The sequence below is a fragment of the Microtus oregoni genome, unplaced genomic scaffold (assembly GCF_018167655.1).
Source record: "Microtus oregoni isolate MIOR12 unplaced genomic scaffold, Mior012 000016F_ref0000370, whole genome shotgun sequence".
NCBI lineage: Eukaryota > Metazoa > Chordata > Mammalia > Rodentia > Cricetidae > Microtus > Microtus oregoni.
Window position 1 is genome coordinate 42,019,928 of NW_024543075.1, and position 16,816 is coordinate 42,036,743.

General features: G+C 40.3%; 1 protein-coding gene across 1 annotated transcript; it reads left to right on the plus strand.

Annotated features, from left to right (window-relative positions):
• The first annotated feature begins 1,234 nt into the window (after positions 1-1,234).
• Positions 1,235-2,575, plus strand: LOC121458047 (hemoglobin subunit beta). Its single transcript, XM_041667165.1, has 3 exons — positions 1,235-1,396; positions 1,502-1,724; positions 2,322-2,575. Exons 1-3 carry the CDS (start codon positions 1,305-1,307, stop codon positions 2,448-2,450), a joined length of 444 nt encoding a protein of 147 aa, XP_041523099.1. The 5' UTR covers positions 1,235-1,304; the 3' UTR covers positions 2,451-2,575.
• Positions 2,576-16,816: the final 14,241 nt, after the last annotated feature.

A 16,816-nucleotide genomic window follows, 5' to 3' on the forward strand; every position in this document is an offset into this window, starting at 1 on the left:
GCTAACAACCACAAATCTGAGTGAATGAATGAGTCAGCCAAACAATCAATTAATTGATCAATCAGTCAGTCACCAGTAGAATGCCTTTCTACTTTCTTTTCTTCTTGGTTACAGGTACCTTCCCCGACAGAAGCAGTTAGGAATCCCTACTTTGAGACAATTGCCTCTCCTAATGTCTCAAAACATAGGATTCTAAATAGCTTTATATTGTGTTTTTTTTTTCCAGAATTGAGAATTCTGTTTGCTTCTCTGGGTCCCTAAAATTGAATCGAGCCACTACTGCACAGGATAATTTCAATTCAAGCTTACCTAATTTTTCCAGACATCATTTTTTGGGGTTTGTGTAAAGATGTAAGAGCTAGGTAAGTTCCATACGTAGGTATTGGCACACACGGATACACTCATCATGAGCATCATGTGCCACCTTCCTGTGATTCAAAGCCTGGATGGCAGGACAGGGATCCCTCAGGACAGGGATCCCTAAAGAGCAGGCTGCCCAACTTAACCTCATTTGTGAGCACTGGGTTGACTTGCAAGATACTGACTCAATGAATAAGGTAGACGGCAATTGAGGAAGATTCCCTGAAGATGGAATATCGGCCTCTTCCCACACTCCTCCCAATCACATGTGTTTATGAAACTTGAAAACACACACACATACACACACATATTCACACGCAAGTAAACCACAAAAACATTCATGTGACAGAAATGAAAGAAAATAGTAAATAAAATAGTGTTTATTCTTTAATCAGGAGGAAGTGACACCCGAAGGAGGCATACCCAGAAGCACGATGGAGGCACCACGATTTGTGCTAATGATTATGTTGCATGCTCAGGAGCACCCTAGAGAGAGAAGAGGGCCTTCCATGAACTCAAACTGGGAACAATGAGAAAGGCATATCTAAATTTGTGCCTCAGTTTCTCGTTTACATAATGAGATAATTGGGAAAGTAATTTTAACAAACAACTTGTTTGTTAACTTGGTGGTTAACTTTATTGAAAGCTACCAAAAAGGATGTGTTATGGCCAGTGTTTGCTGCCTGGATAAGGGCAGACACTATTCAGAGGGAGGACCCAGAGCTCAGACACCTAAGTCAGTGCCATAGCTGCCAGGGAGAGATATGGCAGTCATTGCTGAAGCCTCACCCTGCGGAACCACACCCTGGAATTGGCCAATCTGTTCACAGTGGGCAGAGCAGGCAGGAGCCAAGGCAGGGCATAAAAGGTGGGGCAGGACAAGTTGCTCCTCACACTTGCTTCTGACATAGTTGTGTTGAAGCACAAGCCCAGAAACAGACACCATGGTGCACCTGACTGATGCCGAGAAGGCTGCCATCTCCGGCCTGTGGGGGAAGGCCAACGCTGACGCAGTTGGCGCTGAGGCCCTGGGCAGGTTGGTACAGAGGTTACAATGCAGCTTACAAGTGGGTGCGTGGAGATGCAGGTCTGTTTTCCACAGGCACTAACTTCCAGCGTCCTCTGGTTGTTTTCTCCTTAGGCTGCTGGTTGTCTACCCTTGGACCCAGAGGTTCTTTGAACACTTTGGGGACCTGTCCTCTGCCTCTGCTGTCATGGGCAATGCCCAGGTTAAAGCCCATGGCAAGAAGGTGATCCATGCCTTTGCTGACGGCCTGAAACACCTGGACAACCTCAAAGGCACCTTTTCCGCCCTGAGTGAGCTGCACTGTGACAAACTGCACGTGGATCCTGAGAACTTCAGGGTGAGTCTGATGGGTTTGCCCGTGGTTTCCTTCCTCTGTCTTTGGTGATCACCTTCCCATCAGAAGGCAGAGGGAAGAGACTCTAGGGAGAAGTTTGGATGGAAGATGCCTGCTTGTGCCCCGTAGAGGGCTGGCAAGAGTTTGACGACTTTACCCCCCCTCACTATCGTGGTCTCCCCTCTTTGTTCTTCGAGGCTGTGATTTCCTCTTTCTCCAAGAAACTCTTCATTTTCACTTCCATTTTTAAAATCTATTTCTTCTTCTTTATCTGATTTTTTCTTATTTTGTTTTTTTTTTTCAAGTATTTCCTGGCAATTTGCTTTGAGGACAGGGAAGATAGGCAATCCCCTGCTTCCTTGCACAGCTCTCAAGAATACCAGAGCCCACTGGCTCTCTGACTAGGCTTATAGGGAAGAATATAATTTGCCTATAGATTCTGTTACCATAGGGGATTTTCATCAGCTCTGGCGGGTGGGACCCAGCTGTCATTCTGCTTCTGCTTTAAGACTGTAACCATAAGTTGCCGTTTGAAATGAGCCTGCAGTGTCTGGTGTTTTTGCTCTAGTATCATGAGATGCCTGTTCTGTCTTCCCACAGCTCCTGGGCAATATGATCGTGATTGTGCTGTCCCACGACCTGGGCAAGGATTTCACCCCTGCTGCACAGGCTGCCTTTCAGAAGGTGGTGGCTGGTGTGGCCTCTGCCCTGGCTCACAAGTACCACTAACCCCCTTTCCTGCACTTGCCTGTGCTCACTTGTCTCCTAGAGAACAACTGCCACCTGTGGGCAAAATGATGCAGGCCTTGGGGCGTCTTTCCTCTGGCTAATAAAAGGCATTTACTTTCACTGCAGTGGTGTGTTCTATTATATGTGTGTCTCATATGGAAGTGCTCATGGGTCAGGATTCAAGATACAAAGAAGTCAGAGTTCAGTTCTGTCCTTGGGAAAAGAAACTAAGCCTTGTGTCTCATGATAGCGGCTGAAACAGCAAGGAGCATGCCACAGCCTCTCATGCCACAGCACTCACAGGAGAAGTCAAGTGGTGACTTCATTTATAGATTAGATTTTGGCTACATTTTAAGTGTGTCATCTGTTTTCTCTAGTCTTTCTTACAAATGTCTCCTATCATTTCCCTTGCCTACCTAACCCTTATAGACAGATCTCCAGTCAATAAATTTTTTTCTGCCTAAAGCTATTATTATTCCCTAAAGTTCTCAATCCATGTTTTTTTTGGCCACATTGTTCATCATCTCCTGAATCCTCTGACCATAGAGACCCCCACTGTACTAAAGAGGTTTTTCCTGGGAGCTTTTCACATCACACCATGTTCTGGCCTGAGTTAGGAGTTAATAATGGAAGAATAAGAAAATGCAGCTTTTTCCACTGGTGTGTCATGAATGTTTCATAACACCCTGTAGACAGACAACCTATTCTTTCTTAGTATGTTTATCTTCAGTATTGAGAGATGAGTGGGGGATCCAGTCTGTCCTTCATGCTGACTGATAGCTTTTCTTCATATGCGGTTACTAGAGTCAACACCGTAGGTAGTACATTCTCAGTTTGTTTTTCTTTCCATAACCACCCAGGTCAGACTAAATTCTGTAAATAATATATGAGTTTCATGTGTTTCTTGCACTACTCTCCAGTAAAATTTTAGTAAGATTTTGAAATGACTGCACATACTAAGTGGCCTTTAATTAAGGAATAGTCTGTGTAAGTTTTATTGAGGTTACATAATAAAACTCACAAAACATTAAGAGATTGTGCAACCTTAAATGAACTGAAGACTTAGACTAATGGGAAAGTATAAACCATATAGAATAAAATATTGGACACATAAGATAAGTCTGAGGCCAGGTATCTCATGCATATCTATAGTCCCTACTAATTCTTGCTAAGAAGCCAAGCAGTGTTTACAAAATGTGGGCCTCATAGGATGCAGTATCTAAAGCTCTGAAGCCTGTTGTCCTCAAAGCAGTATCTTCTGCTTTCAAATGTCACTGGAAATTTTTACAGTTGCCCCATGAGTCACATAAGTGGGCTTTTGGCTAACTAAAAGGTGGCGTGAGCAATCCTTTTGTAGTATGTAGAATCCTTGCCTACTTTTTCTGGGTTTAATAAAATCAGTAATAGATGCTAGTTTATAAGGAAGTGGCGGTTCACATCATTTCATGCTTGCACTCCTTTATTGAATCCTAATTGAAATGCATTATTTTTGCTTTGCTATGAGTCACCTGGACCTGGGTCTATTCCATGGTGCTTCTGTGTCCTGGTGGAGCTGAGCTCTAGTTCAGAGATGCTCTCTGGATTTGCAAAAGCCAAAGGCCTGGTTGAATGCTACTCTCTGTATTCACTGGTGCTGGAGTCTCGCTCTCTCTTTCCATGTGTGTGTGTGTGTGTGCACGCACGTGTTCCTCCCTGCCTCCCTCCTCACCTCTTTCTCTGTTTTTCTCTCTCCTAAGAAACAAATATTTTTTTCTAGTAAGTTTTTTCAAAGTAATATAGTATCATCAGATCAAATAGCTAACCTTCTTTATCAGCAGTCTCAGCCCTTAATGTACTGATGTGTTGATATGAAAATACTACCACTTACTACCTTGTTCTGAAAGAAGTGTTTTTTGAATTTCTTAGAGAGTACTAAAAATGATAATAAGCTAGCATACAGATGATATTCACCTAAATATTCTGTGGAGATGTGGAACAGATATCTTGCTAAACACACAAACAGATAGGAAGTTAGCAGTGTGTGTTGGTGATAACTCTGTACGGGCCGTCTCGATTGACCCTGATGTGAGTATAAATGAGACTGTGTAAGGGAAATGCAAACAAATACAGAAAGTCTTGCTAGTCCAGACGAAATGAGGGTTGGGACACAGGAAGTGGAAAGTAGAAGCTGTAAGGAGACTTTGAGGAGGACCATGCAGCTCAACACACAGACTTCCACACGAAATAGAGGTGAGGAGGGAAGAAACGCTGATAACCCAAGAAAGCAAAAGAAGGGGCTTAGTATGGAAAGGATACCAATGATTGCAAGAGACATAAGTCCCATAACTAGTCCCATGGCTCTCCCTTTAACCCGCTAGTCTTTCCATGCAGTACTTTGAACAAAAGTCTTTGATTGAAGGGTGAGTTTATCATGGAAACAAACCACCAGGTGATAACGTTTTCCTTATCATAAGGCTGTGTCTCCTGTTTCCCATCTCTACAAAGTCTCTTCCTAATGGTTTTAAGAGAAAGGAATATTCAGTAAACTTCTATTGTCATTAAATTGGAAAACATCAATGAATACCTGTTTATCTGGAGGGGACACATTAAAAGCTCAGACTTGATAAGACAGGATAAAATCTGGTTGTGGTTTTCTATCCTTATGACATAATGAGAAGAAAAGGAACTTGAATTAAGCATGGATGAATTATATAGTGTCACTCTTACCTGAAATTTAAGATATAACTTATTTATATGAAAGGAGTATTATGTTGTGACAGCCATCAATCAGCACAGAATATGCAATATTCACATTAATCAGCAGGGTAGAGGCTTAAATACTCACAATAATAAACACTATTAGATCAGACTCATTCCAAGACTCATCACCTTTTTTTTCTGAAAGTTGTTTTATAAAGCCAGTAATCTTTCTTTTGGTACCTATTAGTATTTTTGATAATTTTCGTGATATTAAAATGAATATATTTACTAAATTCTTGTGATAGAATGAGAGAGCATATTCCTGTGGACTTTGGTTAGTATTGCCTCAGTCTTAACTTATTTAGTTGGGAGGAGATTGAGAACACAAAGGATTTCTATCTATTTTGAAGAAAAGATCGTATAATGTCTTGGTGTTATTATAGGAGAGAAAGCATACACATAGAGTCCGGGAATATAAACAAGGAAGGAGTCCTGTAAGCAACAGTGATAGAAGGAAGCAATACTCACTTCAGGAAAGTGAGGCTGTAAACTGGGAAGAGCTTTGTGTTACTCTGTCTGGAAGTCATGCCCAGTTCTGAGTGGAGGACCAGAACCAGAAAGTAATATGAAGCATATGTCTGGATCCATGGTGAAAATACTTTCAAAAAGATTAATGGATGTGATTATTAAAAGTGGTTTGAGTTTGTCAGAGCAAGTTGCGTCAACAGGGACAACAGAGAAGACTGCCTTGTCTCTTTGAGAGGCTAAGAAGATACAGGCTTAGCAACATGAAGAATTATGAACTCTAAATTAGTAGTACATGTCTGCACTTTATCCAGGTGCTGGTGAGCACTGAGGAATAATTCAGATGGTTGTTGATGGCCATACAGTAACAGTCTACAACTCAAACTATGCTTAATTCAATGAAATAAATATGGAGCCCAGAATTAAAAAATACAAAGAAATGCAATTAGAAGTTTATAGAGTTTTGCCACAGTAGTTCCAGAACTTTGGGCATGATTAGCATCCTTGTTTGCCTAGACAGAAAGTACCTGAACTGACGTAGAGATTGGTCAGTATCGACAACACAGGTGGCAGGGGTTTCCCAGGCCTCCTTCTAAGAGCATAGACACAGTGATGGGGAGCCAGCAGTGTCAACATGAACGTGAAAGAGATAAAAACTGGCATATGAAAAATCCCTATATGACGTCAGAGGCCACCAACTACAGGCCTTTCACCGCTCTCCCATTTGTCTCCTCACCTCTCCTCCCAGAGATGCTAGTCCCACTACTCCTTTTCCACCTACTCCTGTTTGGTACTGGAGATCTGATAGGGAATCACCGGAATCACTCAAGCATTCCAACAATGAAGTGTGCTCCTAACCAAATTTTCCTGTTTTGATTTGGAATATAGAATTATGCCATATTAAAAACCATAAAGGATATTTAATTCATTTAGCAGAAGACTCTATATCTGGGATATCTCTCACTGGGATGACAACAATGACCTGGAAATTGGGTGAAGAGGGCAGCTATGAATGAGGAAGATTTCAAAGAGATGTTGGTAAAAGATGATAGTGGCTGTCACTCTAGAATAGTGAGTTTTTGTGTCCTATTGCACTGACTGGTGACCATAGTTAAGGTTGAGACATTACATATTTCAGATTGGTAAAGAATTTGTTTTTCTATTAATTTTTATTAGTTTATATTACTTGACCAAAAGCAATGGACTTCATTTAGGACGTTTTTCTATGTGAATAAAATATGTTGATCATCTTGCCCTCACATCCATGGCTCATTTCCTCTTCTCCCTCCCACTGATTCCAGTTGTAGTGTTTATCACACATCCTTCTTTTTTCATATTTCACACTAGAGAAAGTAAATGATGCTTATATTTCAGAGTCTGAGCTATTTCTTTTACCAAGATAGTCTCCAGCTTCTCCTGCAGATAGTAAAGTTTAGAATTTCTTAAAAAATGAGAAATACTGCACTTAACTTTATCGATAGTTGATTGATCTGATATGAAATTGTGATATTTTTATGATATTTTTAACTAAATGGGTTATTTGATGAGAGTTTTTCTCTTTTTATTGCTTAGACAATGACACTTTCTGTGAAAATATGAATGATGGATAAGACATAGCTACCATTAATTTCCTGTGGCTATGACCAAGACATAGTTGTTAAAAATATTGGTACTCGCTGGGTGGTGGCAGCTTACACTTTTATCCCAGCACTTGGGTGGCAGAGGCAGGTAAAATTCTCTGAGTTCAAGGTCAGCATAGCCTCCAGAGTGAGATCCAGGACAGCCTGGGCTACACAGAGAAACCAAACAAATAAAAACATTGATACCTGAAGGTGTTTGTGTGCTTGCAAATTTCTATCCCACTAGGTTGTTCCCATTTTTATAAGTGTGTGTTTCTGTACTAACAAACTGTCTCAATTGCTATTTAAATAGTTTAGTAGTTAAATATTTTGTGTGGATATGTTGTAGAATATGGTGTGAAGATGTGTCACTGTGATTAGTTTAGTAAAGAACTGAATGACCAATACCTAAGCAGGAAGAGGTCAGACAGGGCTTTTGGGGACAGAGAGGTCTTGGGGAAGAAGAAAGGTGGAGCTCCCAGCCAGATGCAGAGGAAGCAGGACATGTAGGAGAAAAGGCAAAAAAAGGTGGAGCCCCCAGCCAGATGCAGAGGAAGCAGGACATGCAGGAGGAAAGCCATGAGCCATGTGACAGTGTGCAGAATAAAATAGAGAGTTAATTTAAGTTACAAGAGTTAGTCAGAAACAAATTTAAGCTAAGTTTAAGCATTCAAAAGTAATAAGAAGTCTCCTTATGGTTATTTGGGAGCTGGCTGGGGGTACAGAGAAAACTTGTTACACATGGTGCCCAATGTGGTACCACGTATATCCGCATGAGACTCAAGAAGGCTAGAAACAGAGTTCAGAATACAGAGATAAACGAGGCTTCCTGGTGACTGTGATCTCCTGGATAGGCATGGTGTGCAGAGACATGGCTACTGACTGCTAGCAGCCTGTGGGCTGGAGCAGCTGCTCTCACCATGTGCTAAGCTGGGCTGCACAGCAGCTGACATAGCAGTTCAAGATTTGTCTCAAAATCTGTGCTCAGAGAATGCTGCGGGAGCTCTGTAAAGACAGCTCCGGACCAAAAATTCTCTGAGCATGTTTGTGTGTTTAAAAAAAAACGGGCATAGGCTTAAAAATGGTTATAGATAATCATAGAAAAACAGATGGTTTATAAATAGTAAGATAAAGTCTTTAAAGCAAGAATAAAATAATATAAAAAGGATAAGCCATGTAAAGATGGAAAATACACAGAGTCTAGATCCTATGTGGTGTCTTGTTGACATTAAATTTCTGATTGCTGATGAGCAAATGGCAGCTGCTAAGAGACATGGGATTGTAAGAGGATTGCTTAATTAAGCCAGCCTAGATGATTGAAGAATGCCCTCTCTCTAAAATGGAATTCAAAGTTTGTATTGCGTTATGCTTTTGTTTCCACAGAAAATGAAAAGCTATGGATTCCTTCAAAGTTAATAGAGATAAGATATGATTAGGGAGACTCCCTGAAATCCTAGCTACAGACATAAGAACAATAAACATAAAAACCTACAAGACAGGTGATGTGTATTTTACTTGCTCAGACACAAAACAAAAGTATCTTCTTCGGTAGGCTTATGTTCAAAGCACAGTCCATACTTGTATTAATGTAGATATGTAGGTTACCTTTGAACGGTGTGTGTGTGTGTGTGTGTGTGTGTGTGTGTGTGTGTGTTTTCAAAGCAAGGGAGAGACAGACACCCATGAAAATGGGTGGCTTAGGTAATCCAGCCTCTCCAAATACCTCTGTTGCAATTTCCTCGGAGCTCCGCATCCAGAACAGTTTCAAGTATGCTGACTGAGATGGTCCTGCCTCACACACTACTACAGTCAGGACTGCAGATGAGCCTTACACTCTCCCATCACACTGAGACTGGACAACAGCTAGGCTTCCAGAAACTTGATCTTTAATCCATTTTTTTAGGGTTCCCTAAAGATGCTATCACCCCAGAGAGCAGAAAGTAATTTTAAGAACATGACTCCCACACTCCCAAGAGGAGGGATAAGTGGTTTTGCTTGCTCAATGTTTGTCGTCATTTAGGGGAGGTGGTTCCAAGTTGTTACTGGTCATGATCAGGGAGGATACTAAGCAAAGGAAAATAGATTCAGGGATCTTGTTTTGAAAAGAAAAAAGGGGATGAAATAAAAGGATAAAGGAGTAGATTATTTTTCAAACTAAAAAAAATCAACCACTAGTCTCAAATATTTTACAATGGTATGATTTTTTGTATGTTGATTCATGTTTAGGGTTATTTTGTTAGACTGAAAATAGGTTTCTACTCTTGTTTAAGATTTTTTTTTTGTATATTGATACAAATTTAAGGTCTTATATTTTTATGTAAGGTTGTATGTTTATATTCTTGCTGATGGTATTATTGTACCTATGTAGCTCATTCAAAAATGTAATGTAAATTTTTAATCCTTAAAAGGTATTAAGGATAATAAAGGAAGACAGGTTAGCACTTGTGGTCACATTAGCTATGTTTTCACAGTTAAGCCTACATATATATGAAGATCAATAGAGTTGAAGACTGGTAAGTTACAGTTTTCCTTGCTACCAAATTCAGAAAAGAATCTCAGAAAAGAGAGTAAAGTGTAGAAGGATAGGAGACACAAAAGCTTAAATTGTTTATCTTGGAAAATGATTTGAGGTCTAAAAATAGTTTTGGGCCTGGCAGTGTTGGTGCATGCCTTTAATCCCAGCACTCGGGAGGCAGAGGCAGGCGAATCTCTATGAGTTCGAGACCAGCCTGGTCTACAGAGCTAGTTCCAGGACAGGCTCCAAAACCACAGAGAAACCCTGTCTCGAAAAACCAAAAAAAAAAAAAATAAAAAAAAAATAAAATAAAATAAAAAATAAAAATAGTTTTGGGTTGGTAATACAAGCTATGATAAAAAGTGAAATAGGTATAAAACTTTGGACTCATCAAGATTGGATAGATAATGGAGTACTTTATCTGAATTTGTCAAATGCAAATAGACTGGACATTTGAATATAATTCTTACCTGACAATTGTTCTTATTGTTCTTATTGTTTGTATTTTTTTTTTTTTTTGGAGCATGGCGTTCGACTTTATTTTTGACAATGTTCAGGTGGTTTTACAACAGACTTACAGAAGCACACTGAAAGTTACCTAAATGTTCCAGAGAGCCTGGTGCTCTCTGCTCGCTGAACCAGCAGTGATGATGTGAGGTATTTGCAAAGTGCATGATAGTGATGCTCTGTTTAGGTATTGAATTGAATATTCTTAACACTTCCTAGGGACATAAAGTTGTTAATATCTGGACTTGTGTCCATGGAGATCGGGAATAAATCCCAGGCTAAGATTTATTTTACACACAGTGTTTCAGCCTTTTAAGTATAACAAATTGTTGCTGGTTCCCAGAGTTGATTTTTTTTTAAAGATTCACAAAAAAAAAAGCCTGTACAAAATATACATACAGTTCTTTATTAAACAATTGTAAACACTTCACTGTAAAAATCCATAAAATTTTATAAACAAACGTTTTGTAAATAGAATCTATGCTACAAGTAAAAGAATTAACACAATTATTTACATTCAATACTGACAAATTTGGCACTTTCTGAAAAGAAATGTACAAAACACTTGCTTAAAAATGTTCTTATTGGACTCTATCAATAAAGCAAAATTCAAACCAAAAAAAAATGTTCTTATTGTTTATAGTTTTGTTATGTTAGAGTTAAAATCTTTCCTTTTTATTTTGACAAAAGGGAGGCATTACTGTAGAATATTACTTTACAATGTGTGAAGATGTGTACTGAGACTGACTTAATAAAGAGTTGAATGACCAATAGCTAGGCAAGAAGGGGATGGGACTTCTGGGAACAGAGAGGTCTTGGGGAAGAAAAAATACAAAGTCTCCAGCTGGATGCAGAGAAAGCAGGACATGCAGGAGGAGAGGTTACAGTCACGAACCACATGATAGCACAAAGATTAGTAGAAATGGGTTAATTTAAGTTATGAGAGCTAGGTAGAAACAAGTCTAAGGTAAAGTTGATCTTTCATAATTAATAAGAAATCTCCTTATATTATTTGGGAGCTCACTGGAGAGACAGTGAAAGACTAGTTATATAAAGATATATGCTTCTCTATATATGTATGTAGGTATGCATTTGTTTTTCAATAAAATTCACTGAGAACTTAGTTTTCCAGGTTCAAATTAGGAGGCTCAAATTCTTTTAGAGTAACTCTATTTGCTGTGCAACAAAGATGCCACAGTGATGCCCATGAATGGTCCATTTGGAGCTGAATATACTTATTACTCTGCTGTTTTCACCTTATAAACATAAGTAACAAATTTAGTATGAAATTTATGATTTCATATAAGGTAGCCAATATAGTAAAATGTATCTTTGAATTTATGCTATCTTAAATGAATTATATCTTAGGGTTTTTGTTTTCTGTTGTTTGTTTGTTTTTATAAACAATAGTAAGTAGACATCTTGGTTAAAACCACAGCTTTCTGACTTGCTCTGCTTGACTGCTGAACCAATGCCGTACAACAAGAGCCTGGAAGTTTGTGAGATCTTCTCCCTAGGAGTAGTGGTAATAATTCTGTAAGTTATTTTATAGTTCCGTACAAAATATCATTATAAGGAATTTGAAAGTTTATATATGTAAAGTTCAACAGTACATTTTGATTAATTAAATTTATTCACTTATTTTATATCCTGAACAAAGTTTCCCTTCCCTTCTCTCCTCCCATTCCCTCTCCCAACTCCCCTCTGCCTACTCCCCTCTGCCTACTCCCCCACCTCCTCCATTTCTGTTCTGTAAGGGACAGTCCTCTCTTGGGTATCAAAAAAAGCATGGGTACATTGTAATCAATCACAAAATGATAACCACATTTTCAAGATGACAGAATTAACCCTTTGATGGAGGCATGTGTTTAGGCTGGTCAACCATTTTTATTGCCGTTTGGCACAAATAAAAATATTCTTTAAAAAGCCTGATCAGGACTGAGCCTCTTGAGAGCCCCTGAGTCATCCATCTAGTGGTCTCCATACATGCTTAGAGCTGAAGAAGGCTGTAAAATGGCTACTTCATTTCACAACTGCACCAGCCCTTAGGATGTTCTAATTTGAATCCTAGGATAGCCCTCTCCATCTGTTCTAGGTATAATTTAGCTCTCAGATGCAATGTGTTTCTCATCATCTTGAAAGTCACAGATCTCAGGGCTTATGTGTTTCTATCTCTCTATGCTGATTTCAGAAGGTGTCTTACTCTCCACAACCCCAGCCTTCAAGATGTCTCACTCCATTCCAGATATATTCATATCCAGATATATGCATAACCAGATAGATATATGAATATCCAGATATACACATGTCCAGATATATTCATATTCAGATATATGTATATCCAGATATATGCATATTTAGATATATGTATATACATGTATCTGGAATGGTGTGAGAATGAAAATATGTGTTTGTATATGCACATACATATATATGTGTATATATAGAATCTATTTTTAATAAAAATGAAAATATATTAATTTCTCATGCAATATATTCTGATTATTGCTTCCCTCCCTCCACTCCTCTCACTTCCTCCCATGTCCCATTCCCTCCAGATCCACTCCCTTTCTGCCTCTCATGAAAAAGACTTCTAAGAGATAACAATCAGATCTAAACAGAATTCTCAACGGATAAATCTAAATGGCTGAGAGATACTTAAAGAATTGTTTAACATCATTAGCCCTCAGGGGTATGAAAATTAAAACAACCTTGAGATTCCATCATATACCAGTCAGAATGGCTAAGATCAAAAACGCTAATGACAGCACATGCTGGAGAGAATATGGAGCAAGGGGTACACTCCTCCACCGTTGGAGGAGTGCAAACTTGTACAGAGATTCCTTAAAAAATTGGGAATCAATCTACTTCATGACCCAGCAACACCATTCTTGGGCACACACCCAAAGAAAGCTCAATCATTTCATGAGGACACTTGCTTAACTATGTTTATAGCAGCATTATTCATAATAACCCAGAACTTGGAAATAATCTAGATGCCCCTTAACTAAAGAATGGATAAAGAAAATGCAGTACTTTTACATAATGAAATATCACTCAGCTATTAAAAACAATGACATCAGGAAATTTGAAGGCTAATGGATGGAACTAGAAAAAATCATCCCGAGTAACCAGACCCAGAAAGACAAACATGGTATGTACTCACTCATAAGTAGATATTAGCTGTAAAGGATAACCATGCTACAATTCACAGCTCCAGAGAGGCTAGGTAACAAAGAGGACCCAAAGAGGGGATAGGGATGCATGGATTTCTGTGGGAAGGAAAATAGAAGAGATCTCCTGGGTAGAGTAGGGTAGGCATGAATGGGAACATGAGAGATGGGGTTGGGTGGTGAGAGGAGGGCAAGGGCAGTAAAAGAGACTTCTTTTTTTAAAATTTATTTATTTATTAAAGATTTCTGTCTCTTCCCCACCACCGCCTCCCATTTCCCTCCCCCTCCCCCAACCAAGCCCCCCCCCCAGCCCTAAAAGCAATCAGGGTTCCCTGTCCTGTGGGAAGTCCAAGGAACCCCCACCTCCATCCAGGTCTAGTAAGTTGAGCATCCAAACTGCCTAGGCTCCCACAAAGCCAAAAGAGACTTCTTGATGGGGGACTTTTGGAGTCAGGTAGAAACCAGGTGCAAGGGATATCTCTACAAATCTCCAAGGATGACCCCAATTAGAATTCCTAGCAAGGGCCGGGCGGTGGTGGCGCACGCCTTTAATCCCAGCACTCGGGAGGCAGAGGCAGGCGGATCTCTGTGAGTTCGAGACCAGCCTGGTCTACAAGAGCTAGTTCCAGGACAGGCTCCAAAACCACAGAGAAACCCTGTCTCGAAAAAAACCAAAAAAAAAAAAAAAAAAAAAAAAAAAAAGAATAGAATTCCTAGCAATAGTGGATAGATAGCCTGAACTGGCCATCTCTAATCAAATTGACAACCCTAGTTGTCATCAAGGGACCTTCATTCGGTGATAGAAGTATTAATTTGTACAGGCACTTTGAAATCAATGTGGAAGTTTCTTAGAAAATTGGGAATCAAGCTACCTCAGGATCCAGCTATGCCAGTCTCTGGCATATACCCAAAGGATGATCAATCGTTCCACAATTGTTTATAGTAGTGTTATTCCTAATAGCCAGAAACACTAGATGCCCTTTACACAGTTAAGCACTGGGCTGAGCTCTGAGAATCCTGTTGAAGAGAAGGAAGAAGGATTGTATGAGTTAGAGATGGTGGGGAGTAGGCCAAGGTCATTACAAGGGAACCCACAGAAACAACTAACCTAAGCTCATAGGAGATCACAGACTAGACTGGCGTCTATGGAGCCTGCATGGGACTGACCTAGGCCATTTACATATGTGTGACTGTTGTTGAGCTTGAGATACTTGTGGGACTCCTAGTGGTGGGAGCAGGGCCTGTCCCTAAGGCTTTGCCCGGCTTCCAGGAACCCATTCCTCATACTGTATTGCCTTGCCCAGTCTTAATACAAGGGGATGAGCTTAGTCCGACCTCAGCTTGACATGCCCTGCTTTCTAAAAATCGTGTTTATCTTATCTTATTTATTTTACATACTGAACACAGTTCCCCCTCCCTTCTCTTCTCCCACATTCTCCCATGCCTCCCTTTTACACACCACATCCATCCACTCCTCCTCTGTCTCTTCCATTCAGATGGGACAAGGCCTCCCCTGGGAATCAACAAAGTATGGCACATCAAGTTGAGGCAGGACCAATCTCCTCCCCCACTGCACCAAGACTGAACAAGGCATCCCACCATAGTGAATAGGCTCCAAAGAGCCAGCCTATGCATCAGGGACTGGTCCTGGTCCCACTGCTAGGGACCCCATAAAAGACCAAGCTACACAACTGTCGCACACATGCAGAGGGCCCAGATCAGTTTCATGTGAGCTCCCAGCTGTCTGTCTATAGTCCGTGAGCAATCACAAGCTCAGGTCAGCAGTCTCTGTGGGTTTCCCCACCATGAACTTGAAAACCGCTTGCTTATAAAACCTCTCCATCCTCTCCTCAACTGGACTCCTGGAGCTTGGTCCAATGCTTGACCATTGATCTTTACATCTGCTTCCATCATGTACTGGACGAAGGCTCCATGATGACAGTTAGGGTAGTCTCCAACCTGGTTATGGGGGAAGGCCAGTTCAGGCACTCTCTTAACTCTTACCAGGAGTCTTAGCTGGGGTCAACCTTGTGGACTCCTGGGAGTTTCCTTGACTCCAGGTTTCTCCCCCAACCCCACAATGACCCCCTCTATCAAGATGTCTCTGCCACTATTCTCCCTCTCCTTCCCACTGCCAACTGAACCATCCTGATCCCTCATGTTCCCATCCCCAAATCCCCTCCCCTCTACATCCCTGGTCTCAGTTTACCCAGGACATTCCATCTACCTCCTCTTGCCAGGGAGATCCATGTATCCCTCTCAGGGTCCTCCTTGTGATCTGAGTACTGTAGCCTGATCATTCTTTGCTTTACATATAATATCCCCTTATGAGTGAGTACATACCATGTTTGTCTTTCTGGGTCTGGTTTATTCCACTCAGGATGATTTTTTTCTACTTCCAGCCATTTGCCTGCAAATTACATGATGTCGTTGTTCTTTTCCACTCAATAATACTCCATAGTGTAGATACATATACCGTATTTTCTTTATTCGTTCTTTTGTTGAGGGGCAACTAGGTTGTTTCCAGGTTCTGGCTATTACAAATAATGCTACTATGAACATAGTTGGGCAAGTGTCCTTGTGGTATGGTCGAGTATCCTTAAGGTATATGCTGAAGAGTAGTATCATGTGTCTTGAAGTAGATTGATTTACAATTTTCTGAGAAATCACCATACTGATTTCCAAAGTGACTGTACAAGTTTGCGCTCCCATCAGCAGTGAAGGAGTGTTCCTTTTACTCTACATCCTGTCCAACATAGATTGTCATTTTTTTTCTTGGCCATTCTGACTGGTGTAAGATGATATCTCAGAGTCATTTGATTTGCATTTCCCTGATAGCTAAGCATGTTGAGCCTTTCTTTAAGTGTATCTTGGACACACCATGCTTTGTTGACTGCCATTGGAGGCCTGTTCCTTTCTGAACAGAAACAGAAGAGGATGTATTGGGGAGTTTAAAGGGGAGGAAATTGGAGGAGTTGAGGGAGGGGAAGCTGCAATCAGGATGTAAAATAAATGAATAATATTTTCAACAAATGTTCCAGAGCATAAACAAATGTAACACATCATTTATTTTAAAAAAATATTTATTTAGGGCTGGAGAGATGGCTCAGTGTTTAAGAGCATTACCTGCTCTTCCAAAGGTCCTGAGTTCAATTCCTGGCAACCACATGGTAGCTGACAACCATCTGTAATGAGGTCTGGTGCCCTCTTCTGGCCTGCAGACATACACATAGACAGAATATTATATCCATAATGAATAAATGAATAAATACAAATTATAAGAAATATTTATTTATTAATTATAGGAGTGTTCTGCCTACATGTATTCCTGCAGCTCAGAAGAGGGCA